The sequence below is a fragment of the Peromyscus eremicus genome, chromosome 5, assembly GCF_949786415.1.
Source record: "Peromyscus eremicus chromosome 5, PerEre_H2_v1, whole genome shotgun sequence".
Taxonomy (NCBI): Eukaryota; Metazoa; Chordata; class Mammalia; order Rodentia; family Cricetidae; genus Peromyscus; species Peromyscus eremicus.
In genome coordinates this window covers 134,467,177-134,482,127 of record NC_081420.1, presented here as the reverse complement: position 1 = coordinate 134,482,127, position 14,951 = coordinate 134,467,177, and the positions used below count along the sequence as shown (strand labels likewise).

The window sequence follows — 14,951 nt, the reverse complement described above, 5'->3', positions numbered from 1 at the left end:
GTTGAGGACATAGAATCGTGTGGCATACTGTATAAGCACAATAAGGAAAGACAGAATTGTGTCACATACTTTATAAACACAACAAGGAGAAACATTTGATTTTTTTTTAAAGATGTATTTATTTATTACATATACAGTGTTCTGTCTGCATGTGTCCCTGCAGGCCAGAAGAGGGCACCAGATGTCATTACAGATGGTTGTGAGCCACCATGTGGTTGCTAGGAATTGAACTCAGGACCTCTGGAAAAACAGCCAGTGTTCTTAACCCCTGAGCCATCTTTCCAGCCTGAAACATTTGATTTTGTACTCTCAAATTTTAACATCACAAAACTATTCTCCTGGAAAATCAAATTAGAGTCTGTGTCTTTGGCTCAAGATGACTCTATGTGCTTTAGAGAGGGAAGTATGGAGAGAGATCCAACTTCATGAGATGCCATCTCCACAGGGGGTGGATGGAAGATTGTCCTGCTGTCTAAATGAAACAAGAACACTGTGGGATGGATGAGATTTTTGTTGTGCCACTTTTCCTGGGTACACACAAAGGTCTACTCATTCCAGAGAGGACAGGAATGACCGAACAGAGAAATGATTCCACCAAGTGAGCGCTTGGAAAATTAAGAACATTTTACACACCTGTAAGACTCAGTGGACTAAAGTATACATTACCATTTCAAAATGGTAGATTTGGGGCCCATAAATCAGGAATGGAGAAAAGGAAGATAATGTTTGCCCTGAAAAACAGTAGGGCAAACATTATGTCCTTTATGTTCATGGCCTACACTCATGGCATATTATGTTCATATGAGAGCACCAGAAGTCAAGAATCTCCTACTCTATAGGCCTGCCAGTTTGCTGCATATGGCCTCTCTGAACTGGCCCTCCTCACTGTACTCTCCTCTGTATGGGTTTCACACTCATTTCTTTTCTAACCTTCTAAGGTCTCTGTCACATCTCTGGCTTCACCCTCATAGCTTCATCCATGGCCTTTATACAGGCTGCTAATAGCCATTTGTACCATAACACACATGGTTTGATTTTCCTTTTTAAATCCATATCAAGGCTTCCATGAACCAATAAGTTGCATTCTGTGTGCCTGCAGAAACAGCATCATGGATGATGGCGAAGTCTGTTCCCAAATGGTGGGGATAGGCCCTTAGAATGCAGTTGTAGGAGCCCCTTAGGGCCTAGGTATCAGAATGAAGGTGTAGCACAAATCTTAAAAGGTCTTATTAATAAAATCAAACCTGAAGCCAGGTATTGGAGTGAATGCTGGAAGATCAGAGAAGCAGAACAAGCTACAGCTTTCTTACCTTGCCAATTCCTCAGCTGATCCTGTTTCCTCAGCCTGGAAGCCTCTGAGTCCTCATCCAAATGGATCTCAGCTGAACTGCTGCTCAAAAGCCTAAAAGCTTAACCAGCTCTAGTTCCTGGTTTTCATGCCTTATATACCTTTCTGCTTCCTGCCATCACTTCCTGGGATTAAAGGCGTGTGTCACTATGCCTGGCTGTTTCCAGTGTAGCTTTGAACTCACAGAGATCCTCCAGAATACTAGGATTAAAGGTGTGTGTGCCACCATTTTCTGGCCTCTATGTCTAGTGGCTGTTCTGTTCTCTGACCCCAGATAAATTTATTAGAGTGCACAATATGTTGGGGAACACAATATCACTACATGTAGGGAAACTTTCTTGTGGTATGTGTGATAGGACACCATGGAGAATCTCTTCTCAAGGCAAATGTTTATGTTCTTGAGAGGAATGCGTGGGAACTGAATATTTCCTATGATGCCTTCAAGGTATTTTTCTCTTCCAGATGAAAATTTTTGGCTTATTTTTTAAATCTTTAATCTGGCCATCTACCACAATTTCCTTGTCCCCAACCTCAAATGGGTTTTTGCCAGCAAACTGCATGTTTTCTTATTGAGTTTTGGTGCTGATTTTCATTGCAAACTGAGCTATCAGCATCTACCAATAGCATGCCAGGCCTGAATGCTATTCTGTCAAAAGTGTCCACCACCAGCAAAATTTTTGCCATCAGCTTTATTAACCCCCTATTAAACTCAGTCACAAGCAAAATCTCAGGCTGTGAACACAGTGTAGACAACTTCCCTGCTCCCATCCACCCAACAGCCTCTCCTAGGCATTTCCAATGTGTTAACATTAAAACACGACATTACTTACAGAGTTCACATTGTAAAACTAGTCTATCAGGTTGCAAAAAAACAACCAACCAACCAAACAAACAAACAACAAAAAAACCTACCACAAATCTTATAATGCTTTAAGGAAGTTTAAAATTTCATTGTGCCACATTCACAGCTCTCCTCTGCTAGACGCCTAGCAGTTCAGTTTCTAGTAGAGTCTCATTGCCATATGAAACCTGAGGCTCCACAATCTTATTTGCATTCTGTATCTGCTGACAACAGCCTCTACTCCATATCTCCAATTGTTTAAAGTCCTTGTGGACTTCATATAATAGCCATATCACCAGCCTTATGCCTGGTATACATGCTTTTAACTAGACTTTCTGTCACCACGACAAATATACAAAATAAAGAACTTAGAAGTAAGAGCTTTTATTTTGGTTGATGAGTTTGGCCATCTCAGTCCATCATGTGGGGAGGGTATAGCCCTGCTGAGCAGCACACACCATGGTGGTCAGGATCACAGAGGATGCAGGCTGTGCAGGCTGACTCCCAAGAAAAACTGGACTCGATGAGGAAATAATTTTTATTAGAGTACTCTTTAAGACTATATTTTCTTCCTTGATAAAAGTAAAGGAAGAACATAATCTCATATCAGTCTTTGCAAAGTAGGACACGTCAAGACATTGATTCTGTTATTAAGTTCCCATACTCAATAAAGGTCACACTTTGTCACAGAGAGCTAAAGAACATCTCTTTTTAGACCTGAGGTCTCCAGAAATTTCACTGCAGGTAAATAAAGCCAGTGGCCTTGGGGAAGAACTGCAGAGTGTGTCTCAGGTGGTAGAAGGCTGACTTGGCTCTGCTTCTCAGTCCTGCTTCTCATCAGCATTGGTCTGACCCAGTGAAGAAGACTCTTCTCTCTAGGTTCCTACTTCCTCCTGTAGACTTTGTAAAAGTCTTGCTTTCTCACCTTATCTTTGGCTGTTGGACTGGCAGTGTGATTGTGCAAAAAAAAAAAAAAAATCAAAGCATTTTGTTTTATGAAAGGTCTGCCAGTTGGGTCATTGTCCTAATAAATCAGGCAAGGCAGGTGATTACTAATCACCCTTGTGTGGAAGTGATTTGCTTCAGAGTCCATTTCTGATTTCGAGATTGAGTTACTTTGTGCCATTTGGCACTCCTTCTCCAAACTGGGCCAACAAGAAAAACATTGGCTTGTGCTTGTATGTTATTCTATTTGGGCTGCCTTAGCAAGCTATCATAGACTTTGTCAGAAGCAGGGCTGAATACAGATTATTAACTTCCTTTCTTTTGTTTATGGAGGCTGATCATCCAAGCTCAAGTTGCCACTATGGTTAGTTTTCTTTCAAGCCTTCTTTGATTCCCCTATACATGTGGTAGTCTGCTATGCACACTTTCCAGTGGTATCCTGTTGCATGTCCTCAATTCTTCCTATCATGACATCAATCAGATTGGATTAGTATGCACCATCGTGGCCTTATTTTACCGACTCGTCTTTTAATGGGTCTTTGTCTAAGCACAGTCACATTAGAAGGTTTGAGGATAGTTCATTCACAGTTCAACCTTCAGCAGATACATAGTGATTTGATCTCAGATCTGGGAATATATGCATTCTTCATCTTACTTTGGGTTCCCTTGAAAACAAATGAGATAAGCACTTCAGTAGGAATTTATTTTGAGAGATGGAGGGATGGTGACAAGTAATGAAAAGGAAAAGAAGAGGAAGAAGAGGAGGAAGAAGAAGAGGGAGAAGAGAAAGAGGAAGGAGGAGAAGGAGGAGGAGGAGGGAGAGGAGGAGGAGGAGGAGTAGGGAGGGAGAGGAAAATGGCCAGTGAAGGCCTTCTTATTTAGTCAGCTAGTACTATGAGTGATCAGGGTCAATGCCAGAAAGAAATGTGTGCAAAGGAGTGTGGTTCAAAGCTATTCCACAAAGAGGAGAAGTTGAGGTCCTTATTTGACTACTCTAGTCAGTCAATGACTGAGAATCACTCCAGGACTAGTAGACTGTGGGTGCCATTGTTTTACCTCAGGAAGCTTCCTAACGTGGGTGGGCAGGAGCCCCTGGCAGGTGGAAGTCACACAAGAACACTGGGGTTGTGTGGTTCTATGATAAATGTCAGTCACTGACAGCATCTACATTACCTTTCCCATTTTGAGATCTGTGAAAGAAGCTGTGGGAATGAGTTTTTACACTACAGCTTAGGCGAGAGCCCAAACTGACAAGTCCTCTATGCTACTGTGTAAAAATACTTGCATTATGCCCGTACTTGTCAGGAACGGCTACCCCAAAACATGCTATGTATATGTTACACACATACACACACATACAGAGAGAGAGAGAGAGAGAGAGAGAGAGAGAGAGAGAGAGAGAGAGAGAGACCGATTAATTAATTTTTTCTTGGTTCTGGGAAGCCCCAAACGCTCTGAATTACAGAGCAGCTGTCACGCAGGTACATAGTGAGGACTCGGGTATTTCCACTGTGTAATCTCCCTGTCTCTTCAGCCTCACAGCTGTGGTTTCCAGCTAGAGGTAAGAAAAGTTCTATATGGAGAAAGCTCACCTGTCTCTTCACTACATTGTACATTGCTTGAGGACAATCTTCCTCCCAATGTTACTCTACTCCATTGGCCATAACTAAATCCATGTCTCCGGTTAAATGCCAGGAGGGCTGGACCTTGACTCCCGGCTCAGCAGGACTTTTCCTGAAAGGACTCTACACTGGCACAAACAACAGGTTTCAGAGTCCAGCCACTGTCTCTCCTTTGAATCCCAAGGCTTTAAGCCATCTGACCCCTGACTCCTCCATATGGTACTCTGTCACATCCTTCCTGGAGGATGGGAAGACACAGCAGGAGCCAGTAGGAAGGCTTGTGCAGGTACTTTGTTGAGGAAAGGTGAAGGAGTTCCCAGGGGACAGAGGCTTCCGGAGTTCTCCCACAGTTAATCGTGTGTGTACATTGGCGTCACGGCACAGCAGTGAAGACTTCAGCTCCATGGCCTCACAGGTTTTGTTTAACCTTAGCTTTTTGTCTTATATGAAGTGATCTAGGGCCAGTCCCTCAGCCACAGTGAGCCTCAGAACCCACTAGTGAGAATCACTGGGTTATTCTAAGCACCACTGTCTTGCACACAAGACACTGGGGTCCAGGTTTGGCAACTGCAAGCTCTGAAGGAACATTTGGCAAAGAAATACAAGGATGGATAAAAATAGAAACTTTAAGTAAGTAGAAAAGGTGCAGTCCATCAGGTTCTAGCACATTTAAAAAGATGCACAGTGTGCTACACATCACTGCCATCCTACCCCAGCATATTTTCAGCACTTCCCAAACAGAAGGAAAACCCAAAGGCAGCCTTCCCTACCAACAGCAGTTCTCTGCTTCCTCTTCACATCCTTTTCCTCAGGCCTGAATAACCAGTCATCATTTTTCATCTTTATGTTCTGGAAACTTCATACAACTGGGAGCATAAAGCCTACTTTTGTGACTGGCTTATTTTTCATCTTTTTAAGTCTTGGCTGCGCTGTAGTAGGTTGTTTTTACAAACAGTGTTCAGCGGGGCGCACAGACTACCAATTTATTCATTGTTTAGTTCATGAGCATTTGGGTTGTTTCTTTCCACTGTTTTAAATATTATAAATAAGTGCTCTTTTATAGACATTTTTGTATGGCTCATTGTTTTCATTGTTGTAAGTATGTTAATAGAACTGAAATTTTTGTGCCACATAGGAAATCTCTGCTGAGCTGTTAGAGAAACTAAGTCTTTAAACTACACGATAATCTGTAACTTGTGTTTTTCTCTCCAGAACTGACACTGTCTGTATTTCCATGTTACTACACAGTGATGCTCACAGCTACCTTGAGTGAAGATATGGCATTTGCTTAGCCAGCTGTACCAGGCTGTATTCAACTAAAGCACTTCCCTAAGGCATCTGGTGGTCCTATGAAGGGGGTCCCAGAAGTTCCCTTCGTCAGCACTCCGTAAAGGATCCTCTCCCAGGTGCACTCTGACACAGTATCCCTATGATGTGGAGCTTTCATGTGCATGCCAGTCTCTTCCTGTCCTCACATCTGGTTTGGTAAATGTTCAAAGTATGCATGAATCAAAGAATTTGTAGGTGCTAAAAGCCAAGGATTTTGGCGAAATGGAATTCATTTACTGTAAGAATGTTCTATCCCTAAATCTCAGTCCTGAAGCAAGTGAGCTCCTAACCTTGGTTGTATGTGACCTCAGACAGGGCCACTTGCAAGTCTACCGCACAACTAATCTAGCCTTCTCTAAGGAGGCTCAATGAAACTTAACCTCACTACTAAACACAAGAGCTCAAAACTCTCATAAAGGGAGGCTGAGAGATGAGCTCTGATCTCCCTGGTGAGCATATGTGGGGCTCTGAGGGTCTCCAAAAATTTTCAGCCTATTATAAGTCCCTCCTCCCCACTAAAGCTCTACATTGCTTGGAGGTATTTGTTTGAGTCTGAGACCTCATGAGCCCCGAAGTGAGAGTGTTATGGGAAGAGACGGAGAGACGCCTATGTAAGAAGCTGTGGGTTGCATTTTCAGCCATCTATAATCCGAGATTTCGGCACTGATTGTTTAGATAAAAGAGGGCAAACGCTGAGTGGGTGAGTGTTCAGATAAAACAAGGTAAACTTTGGAAGAGACTTGGCTTGGGATCCCATGCAAAGTCCTGAGAGCCCTTTGGAAGAGGGAGAGGTTTTCTGTTCTGCATTGTGTAACTGGTCTTTGTGGGCAAGATTCACTGGCAGATTCCCAGCATGTGGGCAGGACCGTTCACTCCCTTTCCTTGAAGATCAGAGTCAGAAACTCCATTGAACTGGGAGCCTGTCCCTGAACTATGTGTCTCCGTGCTCTATTCTTGGTGTCGCTAGCAACCTGGGTGGTTTGGGGTGAGTACTTTTGAAATACAAACTTGTGGGGACACATTTAAAAATCCTTGCAGAGTTGTGCATAGAACAAAAACAAGACAGATTTAGTTCTGCAAGGGAATTCACTTTTCCAACTTGGGCTTGCCTTGAAGTGGCCCAGACCATGGTACAGGACACACTGAGATCAGGGGAGGATAGAAACCCTGAGACCCAGCAGCACACTTCAGGTCCAGAAGTGCAAGGAGCCAACTCCAACACAAGTGGGATCAGCACAACTCCAATCAGGTGGAATAGGTTTCCTTACTTCACTGGACCATAGAGAGGATTAAGTGGTTTCATTTCTAAAGTTCTTAGAGGAGGGGCCCCTTCATGCCTCTACATGTAGTGGGCCCTCCGTGCATATTTCTACTAATACATAAGTATAGAATGTAGTAATAGAAAATATGAGATGTGGTCAAGATAGCACATCAGGACCCAATAGCCATTGAAAAAACGCTTTGTTTTTCATTGTTCCCAAGAGGAGCAACATAGTACTGGGGGAAGGGAGCACAGGAAGTGCCAGAACAGTGAGGAGGCTCAAGGCTGGGGACCCTGCATCAAATGCCTCTTTTGTTAGATTTTCAAGGGATACTAGAGAACAGTGCTCATCTTGGCTGTCTGGTACCAGGTTCTGGGTAATGAGGGCAGGTGGACAGATGGACAGTAGTCCATGCTATCAAATCTGGGTAAAGCAAGTAGTCAGGGTTGTGACTCTGCAATGGATAGAACCTGAGGGTGACAGTTCCCACAGGTCATGATGGCCTCATAAACATCAGACACACAAATTAAATTCATGGTTAATGTGTGGCTATAGCATTAATTTTAACATACATCTGTGCCATTTTATTGGCTGGTAAAAGAGGCTCATAGGAATGTGTTCTTCCAAGTTCATCTGGAAAACCATGTCCTGGGCTGTTTCTAGCTCCTGAATCCAGAGTTAGTGCTCAACAATCAGGTCCCAGAAAGCCTCACCCTGTATGGACATGTGACACTGAGAGATGTCTGGAACTGAGTGTATAACAGCAATAAAAGATGTAGATATGGAGCAGAACATTTCTCTGCTGCTGGTTACCCAGGCAATGTCGCTCTTTCCATCTTTAGTTACTCCACACAGGGTGCTTCTGAGTTAAGTGTACCAGTAGTTACCTAGAAAGACTTTTGTTATGAATACTGCAAGGAAACAGGGATGGACGTCTGGCATACAGTAGGTACCACATGTGTGCAATTTAGATGATATAAGTTGTAACTGCTGTTGGCAATATTTTCATTCCACCCCCTCCACACCCCCTCTGCTCTGGTTGAAAGTTGACAGCTAACTCAGCCATGCCTGAGCATTTGTGATCAGATTTTACCCTCGTTCACCACTGAAGCACAATCCCTCTTTCAACTCCTCCTCTCCTTCTCCTTAGGCTTCCATGGCTCATGCCTGTCTCCTACCACCACCCTGGTGGGTGTTCTTATTCAGCTATAGCTGTGTCTGTCTGTAATCTTGGCTCTTTCTCTTGCTTTGTATTCCTACAGTGGAGTCACATATACACATGCCACATACTTTCAGTTCAAGTGGCTAGAACAACGTGTGCCCTTTCTGACCTTTCGATACTGAGATGATCACATGCCGTGCCATTCTTGTTTATCTCTGTCTCACTATGCAGTTCAGGCTGTACTTTAACTTGCTGTGTAGTGTAGCCAGAAGGTTTCCTGTGTCCCGGCTGGCCAGTGGTCGGGGCAAATCTCTCCCACTGACATCCCCCAAGTAAACACACAGAGGCTTATATTAATTATGAACTATATAATCATTAGCTCAGGCTTATTACTGACTAGTTCTTACACTTAAATTAACCCTTACTTCTTGTTTATGTTTAGCCACATGGCTTGGTACCTTTTCTCAGTTCTGCCTTGTCATCTTGCCTCCTCTGTCTGGCTGGCGACTCCTGACTCAGCCTTCCTCTTCTCAGCTTTCTCCTTGTCTGCTTATCCCACCTATACTTCCTGCCTGACTACTGGCCAATTAGCATTTTATTTATCAACCAATCAAAGCTACACATATTCACAGAATACAGAACAACATCCCACAGCAACGTAGCCCACACTGGCTTAGAACTTAAGGTGATCCCTCTGCCCCAACCTCCCAAATATTGGGGTCATGAGTGTACCCCAAGAGCCCCAGTTCATTTACCAGGATATCTCACTGCCTTCCCATTGCACCCATCCCACAGGGAGCTGGTGTTGCTTACTCACCTTTAACCTTTTTTCTTCCCTTAGCCCCATATCAGGGCAGGGAGCACATCCTCCTTCCTCATGTTCATTGCCATATCTCTTCATAGCAGTTTCTTCCCGATTATAAATGGGGCCCGAGCACAGTAAATAACTCTTGACATTCATGAAGGAAAAAAAAAATCAGCATGCCATGTTGCCCTCTATGGATCACCTCATATCCAAGTTTTCCAGGAAGTCTGTTTCAGTGGTGTAGTAAAAATAAAAAGTTAAACAAAATAATATTTAACAGCAAAGACAAAAGGAGACAAGCATGGGATTGACTTCTAATGGCACCAGGAGTGGCCGCCAGCTTGTAACCAAGATTTCCCAAGAGAATGTCCAGTGTTGTGGCTGTTCTCTATAAATCTCATCTTAGACTGATCAGGATGAGGTTACACTCTGATAATTTAATGATCTGAAAGTAAAACACACATCATTAATCAAATGTCATTATGTCAAAACATTGTAAGTTGTGTGTCCCCCAGAATTTCACTACTTTTATTTATAGTAATTGGCAGCAGAAATAAAAACAACCAAAATGTCCATATTATGGAGCTAGTTATTGATATTATGTCTCAGAGATACTATCTTGTAATAGGCTTGATAGTTTCTCTGAGACATGATGCCAAGACTTTCTGATGCCAAGGCTATTTGTAAAAAAAAAAAAGAAAGAAAAAGAAAAAAGAAAAGAAAAGAAAAATCTAGAATTTTCTTTTCTGACCACACTTTATTATTATAATATTAAAATTTATACAATATTGATTTTTTTTACCTTTCAAAGCTCCTCCCAGCTCTTCCCTACCTCCCTACCCACCCAACTTTATGTTCTTTCTCTCTCTCAAAAAAATGTTGAGAGAGGAATTGACATACTCTCTGCAGCTAAAGGGGAAGAGTTAGGACCAGAGGATAGAAATCAGGGCTTAAGAGTGATGCTCTGACAAGTAGGCTATTAACCAATCTAGGAGACACCAGAATTGGTGGCAATGAAATGTGTCGATGTCTTTCTGGGGCTTAAAGGGGGATCGGTATGGTTTCCTGGTCCTACAGAGGGTACAAGGACAGATGAGGAAGCTGCAGGGAGATGAGGAAAGATTTCTTAGCTGTTCAAGACTGGAGCCAAAGGGTCAGAAAGGGTATTGACCCAGCTTCTCTTCTCCTTGGGGGATCCTACACAGACAGACCAGAGTGTTCTCAGTGCCAGAAACGCTTCTGTTACTTATTTGCCCACCATGTGAAATCCAGTCATCTAGCCAGGTGTTCAGTGCCCTCCTTGACACACAGGACTTTCAGGATTATCTTCTCCCCATGGACTTCACCTGGGCATCAATAAGCCATTCATCCTTACCAGCCAGGGTCTATGCTATACTTTCTGGATCTCTTACTTTTGCAGGCTGCTTAATCACTCTATATCTCCACCATTCTTAGTCATCCCTCCTCCTGCTGAACGTCTCAGAACCTCACAAAGTCACCATTCAGAAGACCTAATTTCTTCCAACATTTCTGGCACCTCCCTAGTCCTTCTCTCAGGACACATTTCTTACCTCAGCATCAGGTCAAGCACGTCTGTTTTCCAACAAGGCCACTTTCCTGAGACAGGGGCCACTTGTTCTTCCTCTGGTCCAGCATGAAGCTCAGCACCAGGGTCCTGATGGATATAGGTTTCTCAGAGGGAAACTAAAGGTTCTGTGAGATAATTGTTCCTCATCTTAATCTCAAGTCAGAAACAAATGAGACCCAGAAGTATTTGGGTAACTTATTCAAGGTCACATGCTTAGAAAATGGGAAAACCCACATGGAATCCAGGTCTGATATTGTCACTCTGATGTGTTCTTTTTCTTCTCTGTGTTCTGCAGGGCACCCATCCTCACCACCGGTGGTGAACACTGTTCATGGGAAAGTCCTGGGGAAATATGTCAGCTTAGAAGGATCCACACAGCCTGTGGCCGTCTTCCTGGGAATCCCCTTTGCCAAGCCTCCTCTTGGATCCCTGAGGTTTGCTCCTCCACAGCCTGCAGAGCCCTGGAACTTTGTGAAGAATGCCACCTCCTACCCTCCTATGTAAGCCACTGGGGTGGGCCTGGGCCTCATTCAGTAAGAGCATCTGCCTTAGACTGATGCAGGAGGGAGTCATCCACTGGTCCAATAGCCTTCCGGAATCCTCAAGAGTACTTTAGAAACATAGACCTTTCATTCCTTTCTAGAGTACTCTGTTCATCGCTCTCTCTAAAATGACAGGTATAAACAGAACTGGGCATAAGCGGTGCTAAATCTAAAGCTTAAATGAGTTCATGTATGAGGAAAATTAAAACCATCATCTGGGACTCCAGGATGACTCAGTAATTCCCACCAATTCTTTAGATTCTCCATTGGTCCTTCATGATCTCTCGTTAGAGAAGTCAACAGTTATTCTTTCATAGGAGGCTGACAGAGGTCATGAGTGATAGCATTGGCTTTACTTGGACCTAGAAGATTTGTATACAGAGTAGGAAAGGTACTTGGCCAATAACGTCAGCACATCAGTGACAAACTACTAGAATGCCAACCACTGAGATCATCCCACAAAGATGTCAGCCGTAACTTGCAACACGCTAAGAAGTTATTAATGGTAGTTCCTGGATTCACAGAAGTCTCAAAAGGACTAGAAGAAGGTTACCTGATGAAATATCAGGCTCACCCTCAGCCCACTGCACCAGGCCTAGCCAAGGGCAGGCACTGAGAAGACACTGGTGAGATTGTCATAGCCCAGGTAGGTTAGACGATGAACATCTCTCCATTGCTCAAAGTGCCCCAAAGGCTCCAGGAAGGGGAGAGATGCCAAGTGGGATAGGGGTGTCTGGGTTTCCACCATTTACCCATAAAGTCCCTCTTATTAATTTCACCAGATTCTAGTCCTGTGAAAGCAGCTCCATTAGTAAGCTCAAACAACCTGGTGCATGTGGAGACCCAGGTAACAGGTCCAGCTTCTATATGTTGGAATTTCAGGTGTCCACTCTCTCCTCTAGGTGCTCCCAGGATGCAGTGAGAGGGCAGAGGGTCAATGACCTCCTAACCAACAGGAAGGAGAAAATCCACCTCCAGTTTTCTGAAGACTGTCTCTACCTGAACATTTACACTCCTGCCAACCTGACAAGGAGCAGCAGGCTCCCGGTAAGCGTGGGGACTGCCGGTCTAGTCCTCTGCGCTACAGCATCCAGGTCTTCAGTGTGACTGGAAGGGGATGAAGGCAGCTAGATGCTTGGGTAGACAAGCCAGGACTGAGGCAGGGACTTCCTTTCACCACAGCAAAAGTAAATGCATTGCTTCGTTTCTCCCAAAGACCCTGATTTTGGTGGAATTGCTGTGCATCTGGAATGTACAGCTTAAGTTTTTCACATTCTCTTACACTTATAGAAGTTTTTCAAAATGATTGCTATTAGTTATTAAATTAGAATCTGGTCCCAGAGAAGCTAAGGCACAATTTACAATGATGTTGGTACCATTGAAGGAATCTTAGAGAAAAATGAGCAGCCCAAGCCTTTCTCTTCAGATAGAGAAACTGAGGCTCAGGTAGGGAAGGAAAGGCACACAGAAGGGATGAGAGAACAAGAGCTTGGGTCTTCCATCTTCACATCTGTGCTCCTAGGGAGGGCCTGGCAAGGGAGATGTGTGCTGCCTTTGTCTCCACATTACCTGTGACAACTTTCGCTACCAGGTGGATGACAGAGAGTGGAGGGAGGAGTCGGGGGCAACCTCATAACCCCGTTTCATGCCCTTTGCCAACCACCTGTGATTTTATTATAGTTCCTCCTCCTCCCCCTCATTTGTTGCCTTTGGCACGAGCTGGTGGCTGAGTGAGTCAGCATTTCCCGTTGAAATGAAGAGGCAGGGGTAGGGCAGGCTGCCAGCTACAGACCACACACAGTCTTGGAGAGGTACTCTGTAAAGACGTGATCCCTGAAGTGGAATAAGATAGGGTGTGAGCACCTACCCAGTCTCCTGGGAGCCCCTGAGATGAAACTCGGAAGTGAAGGAGAAAACAACAGTCACCAGAACAGTATTTGACCCTAAACATGTTTGCCTTGCACAAGGAGGTGAGAACAAATCTCACCCCTACCCACCCGTTTATCCACCTTCTATTTTGGACTCTGTGTCCTCACAGCCAGACTTAGGGCCAGGAGAAGCAAGGACAAGAATCATTATGCATAGCCTTGCCTTCAAGGTTCTTGTCGTCTGGTCTGCACAGACACCTCAGGTAACAGCTTCAACACATCATTGGTCACCCTGCAGGTTCAGTCTTTAAGATGAGCTTGACTTAGACCCTCCATGGGTGGAGAGCCCAAGGGGAGGAGAAACAGAAGCTCATGGAGCTTGGAAAGCAATGGACTGTCCAGCTATGTACGCAGGCCCTGGAGACACATAGATTCTGGGTCTGCTTCCCCTTGCTGAAAGAGCAGGAACTGCTAGCCTTCCTAGCCTCTTTTTTTCCTCACGTGTTGTAAACAGTCCATAGTGGCTGCTGAGCTGTACCTGAGTCCTCGTGGAGGACCCAGCAGCACAGATACTGGTCGGAGCTGTGGGAGGACTGGTTCCTGGTCCAGATCACTGAACAGTGGCCATGAACTGCATTGTTTAGGAGCTCAGCTGTGAGCTGGGGCCAGATGGCTGCTCAAGTCCTACTTCCACCTTAAATTAGCTGTAGGATCCCAGCAGAGGTGCCTCAGTTTTTCTATCTACCAAATGGGACAATCTTTGTTTCTATATTATTGATAATAATCATTTTACTGTGCCCAGATTATCCTTGCTTTCTCTTTCCTGTTTATTAGCAGTGTTGTATAAGATTTCAGCTTTATTTTCTCCTGGTAAGTTCTGTGGAATGTGAGCTCTTTAAATCCTGAAGCCTTAAATTAACAGTTATTGTATCTCTCCTCAGCCTCAAGTTATATAAAAAAGAACCTGGTGTAGAGTAGACACTCTTAATAGTTAAATGGCTGAAGACATGATGGAGAAGGAAGATGTAAAATGGGCTTAGTAAAATGGGGAGGATTCTGGTGGAAAGGTAGTGCACTAAAGGGACAGGAAAGAGTACCAACGGGGGCCCTGGAGATGAGCATGTAGGCACATCATGGTTAATAGAGATGAAGCTAAAAGACTCAACTGCCTGAATGGACCATGTATTACAATTGAATGGGTTGACATCCTGGCTTCTAGCCAGGTTTGTTGAGGAAGAAGTACAATACTATTTTTGCAACCTAGCTGGACACTGATGCACTTTGAGTGCCCTAAATCAGGGCCAGGCCATGAAAATCAAATGAAACATCTGAGCTCCTTCCCAATTCTATTTCCTATGACAAGTATGGTCCTTTTCCTGCTACCTAGGTGATGGTGTGGATCCATGGAGGAGGACTGATGGTGGGTGGGGCATCAACCTTTGATGGACTGGTCCTTTCTGCACATGAAAATGTGGTGGTGGTGACCATTCAGTACCGCCTGGGCATCTGGGGATTCTTCAGGTAAGATTTGTGAACACTCCTCTCTGCTTATTGGCTTCTTCTATATTGATCAGTTCTATTTGAAATTTATCACTGACAAGGAAATCAGATTTATTTAGGTCAGTGTTTGTGTGGCTGG

At 44.1% G+C, this 14,951-nt stretch overlaps 1 protein-coding gene across 1 annotated transcript in view; it reads left to right on the top strand.

Annotated features, from left to right (window-relative positions):
* The first annotated feature begins 6,969 nt into the window (after positions 1 to 6,969).
* Positions 6,970 to 14,951, top strand: part of LOC131910808 (carboxylesterase 1E) — a 59,054-nt gene continuing 51,072 nt past the window's right edge. The window contains exons 1-4 of the mRNA XM_059262687.1: positions 6,970 to 7,070; positions 11,198 to 11,402; positions 12,347 to 12,491; positions 14,700 to 14,833. Of these exons, the coding sequence (XP_059118670.1) occupies positions 7,019 to 7,070; positions 11,198 to 11,402; positions 12,347 to 12,491; positions 14,700 to 14,833 (536 nt within the window). The 5' untranslated portion in view covers positions 6,970 to 7,018. The remainder of the gene's footprint in view (positions 7,071 to 11,197; positions 11,403 to 12,346; positions 12,492 to 14,699; positions 14,834 to 14,951) is intronic.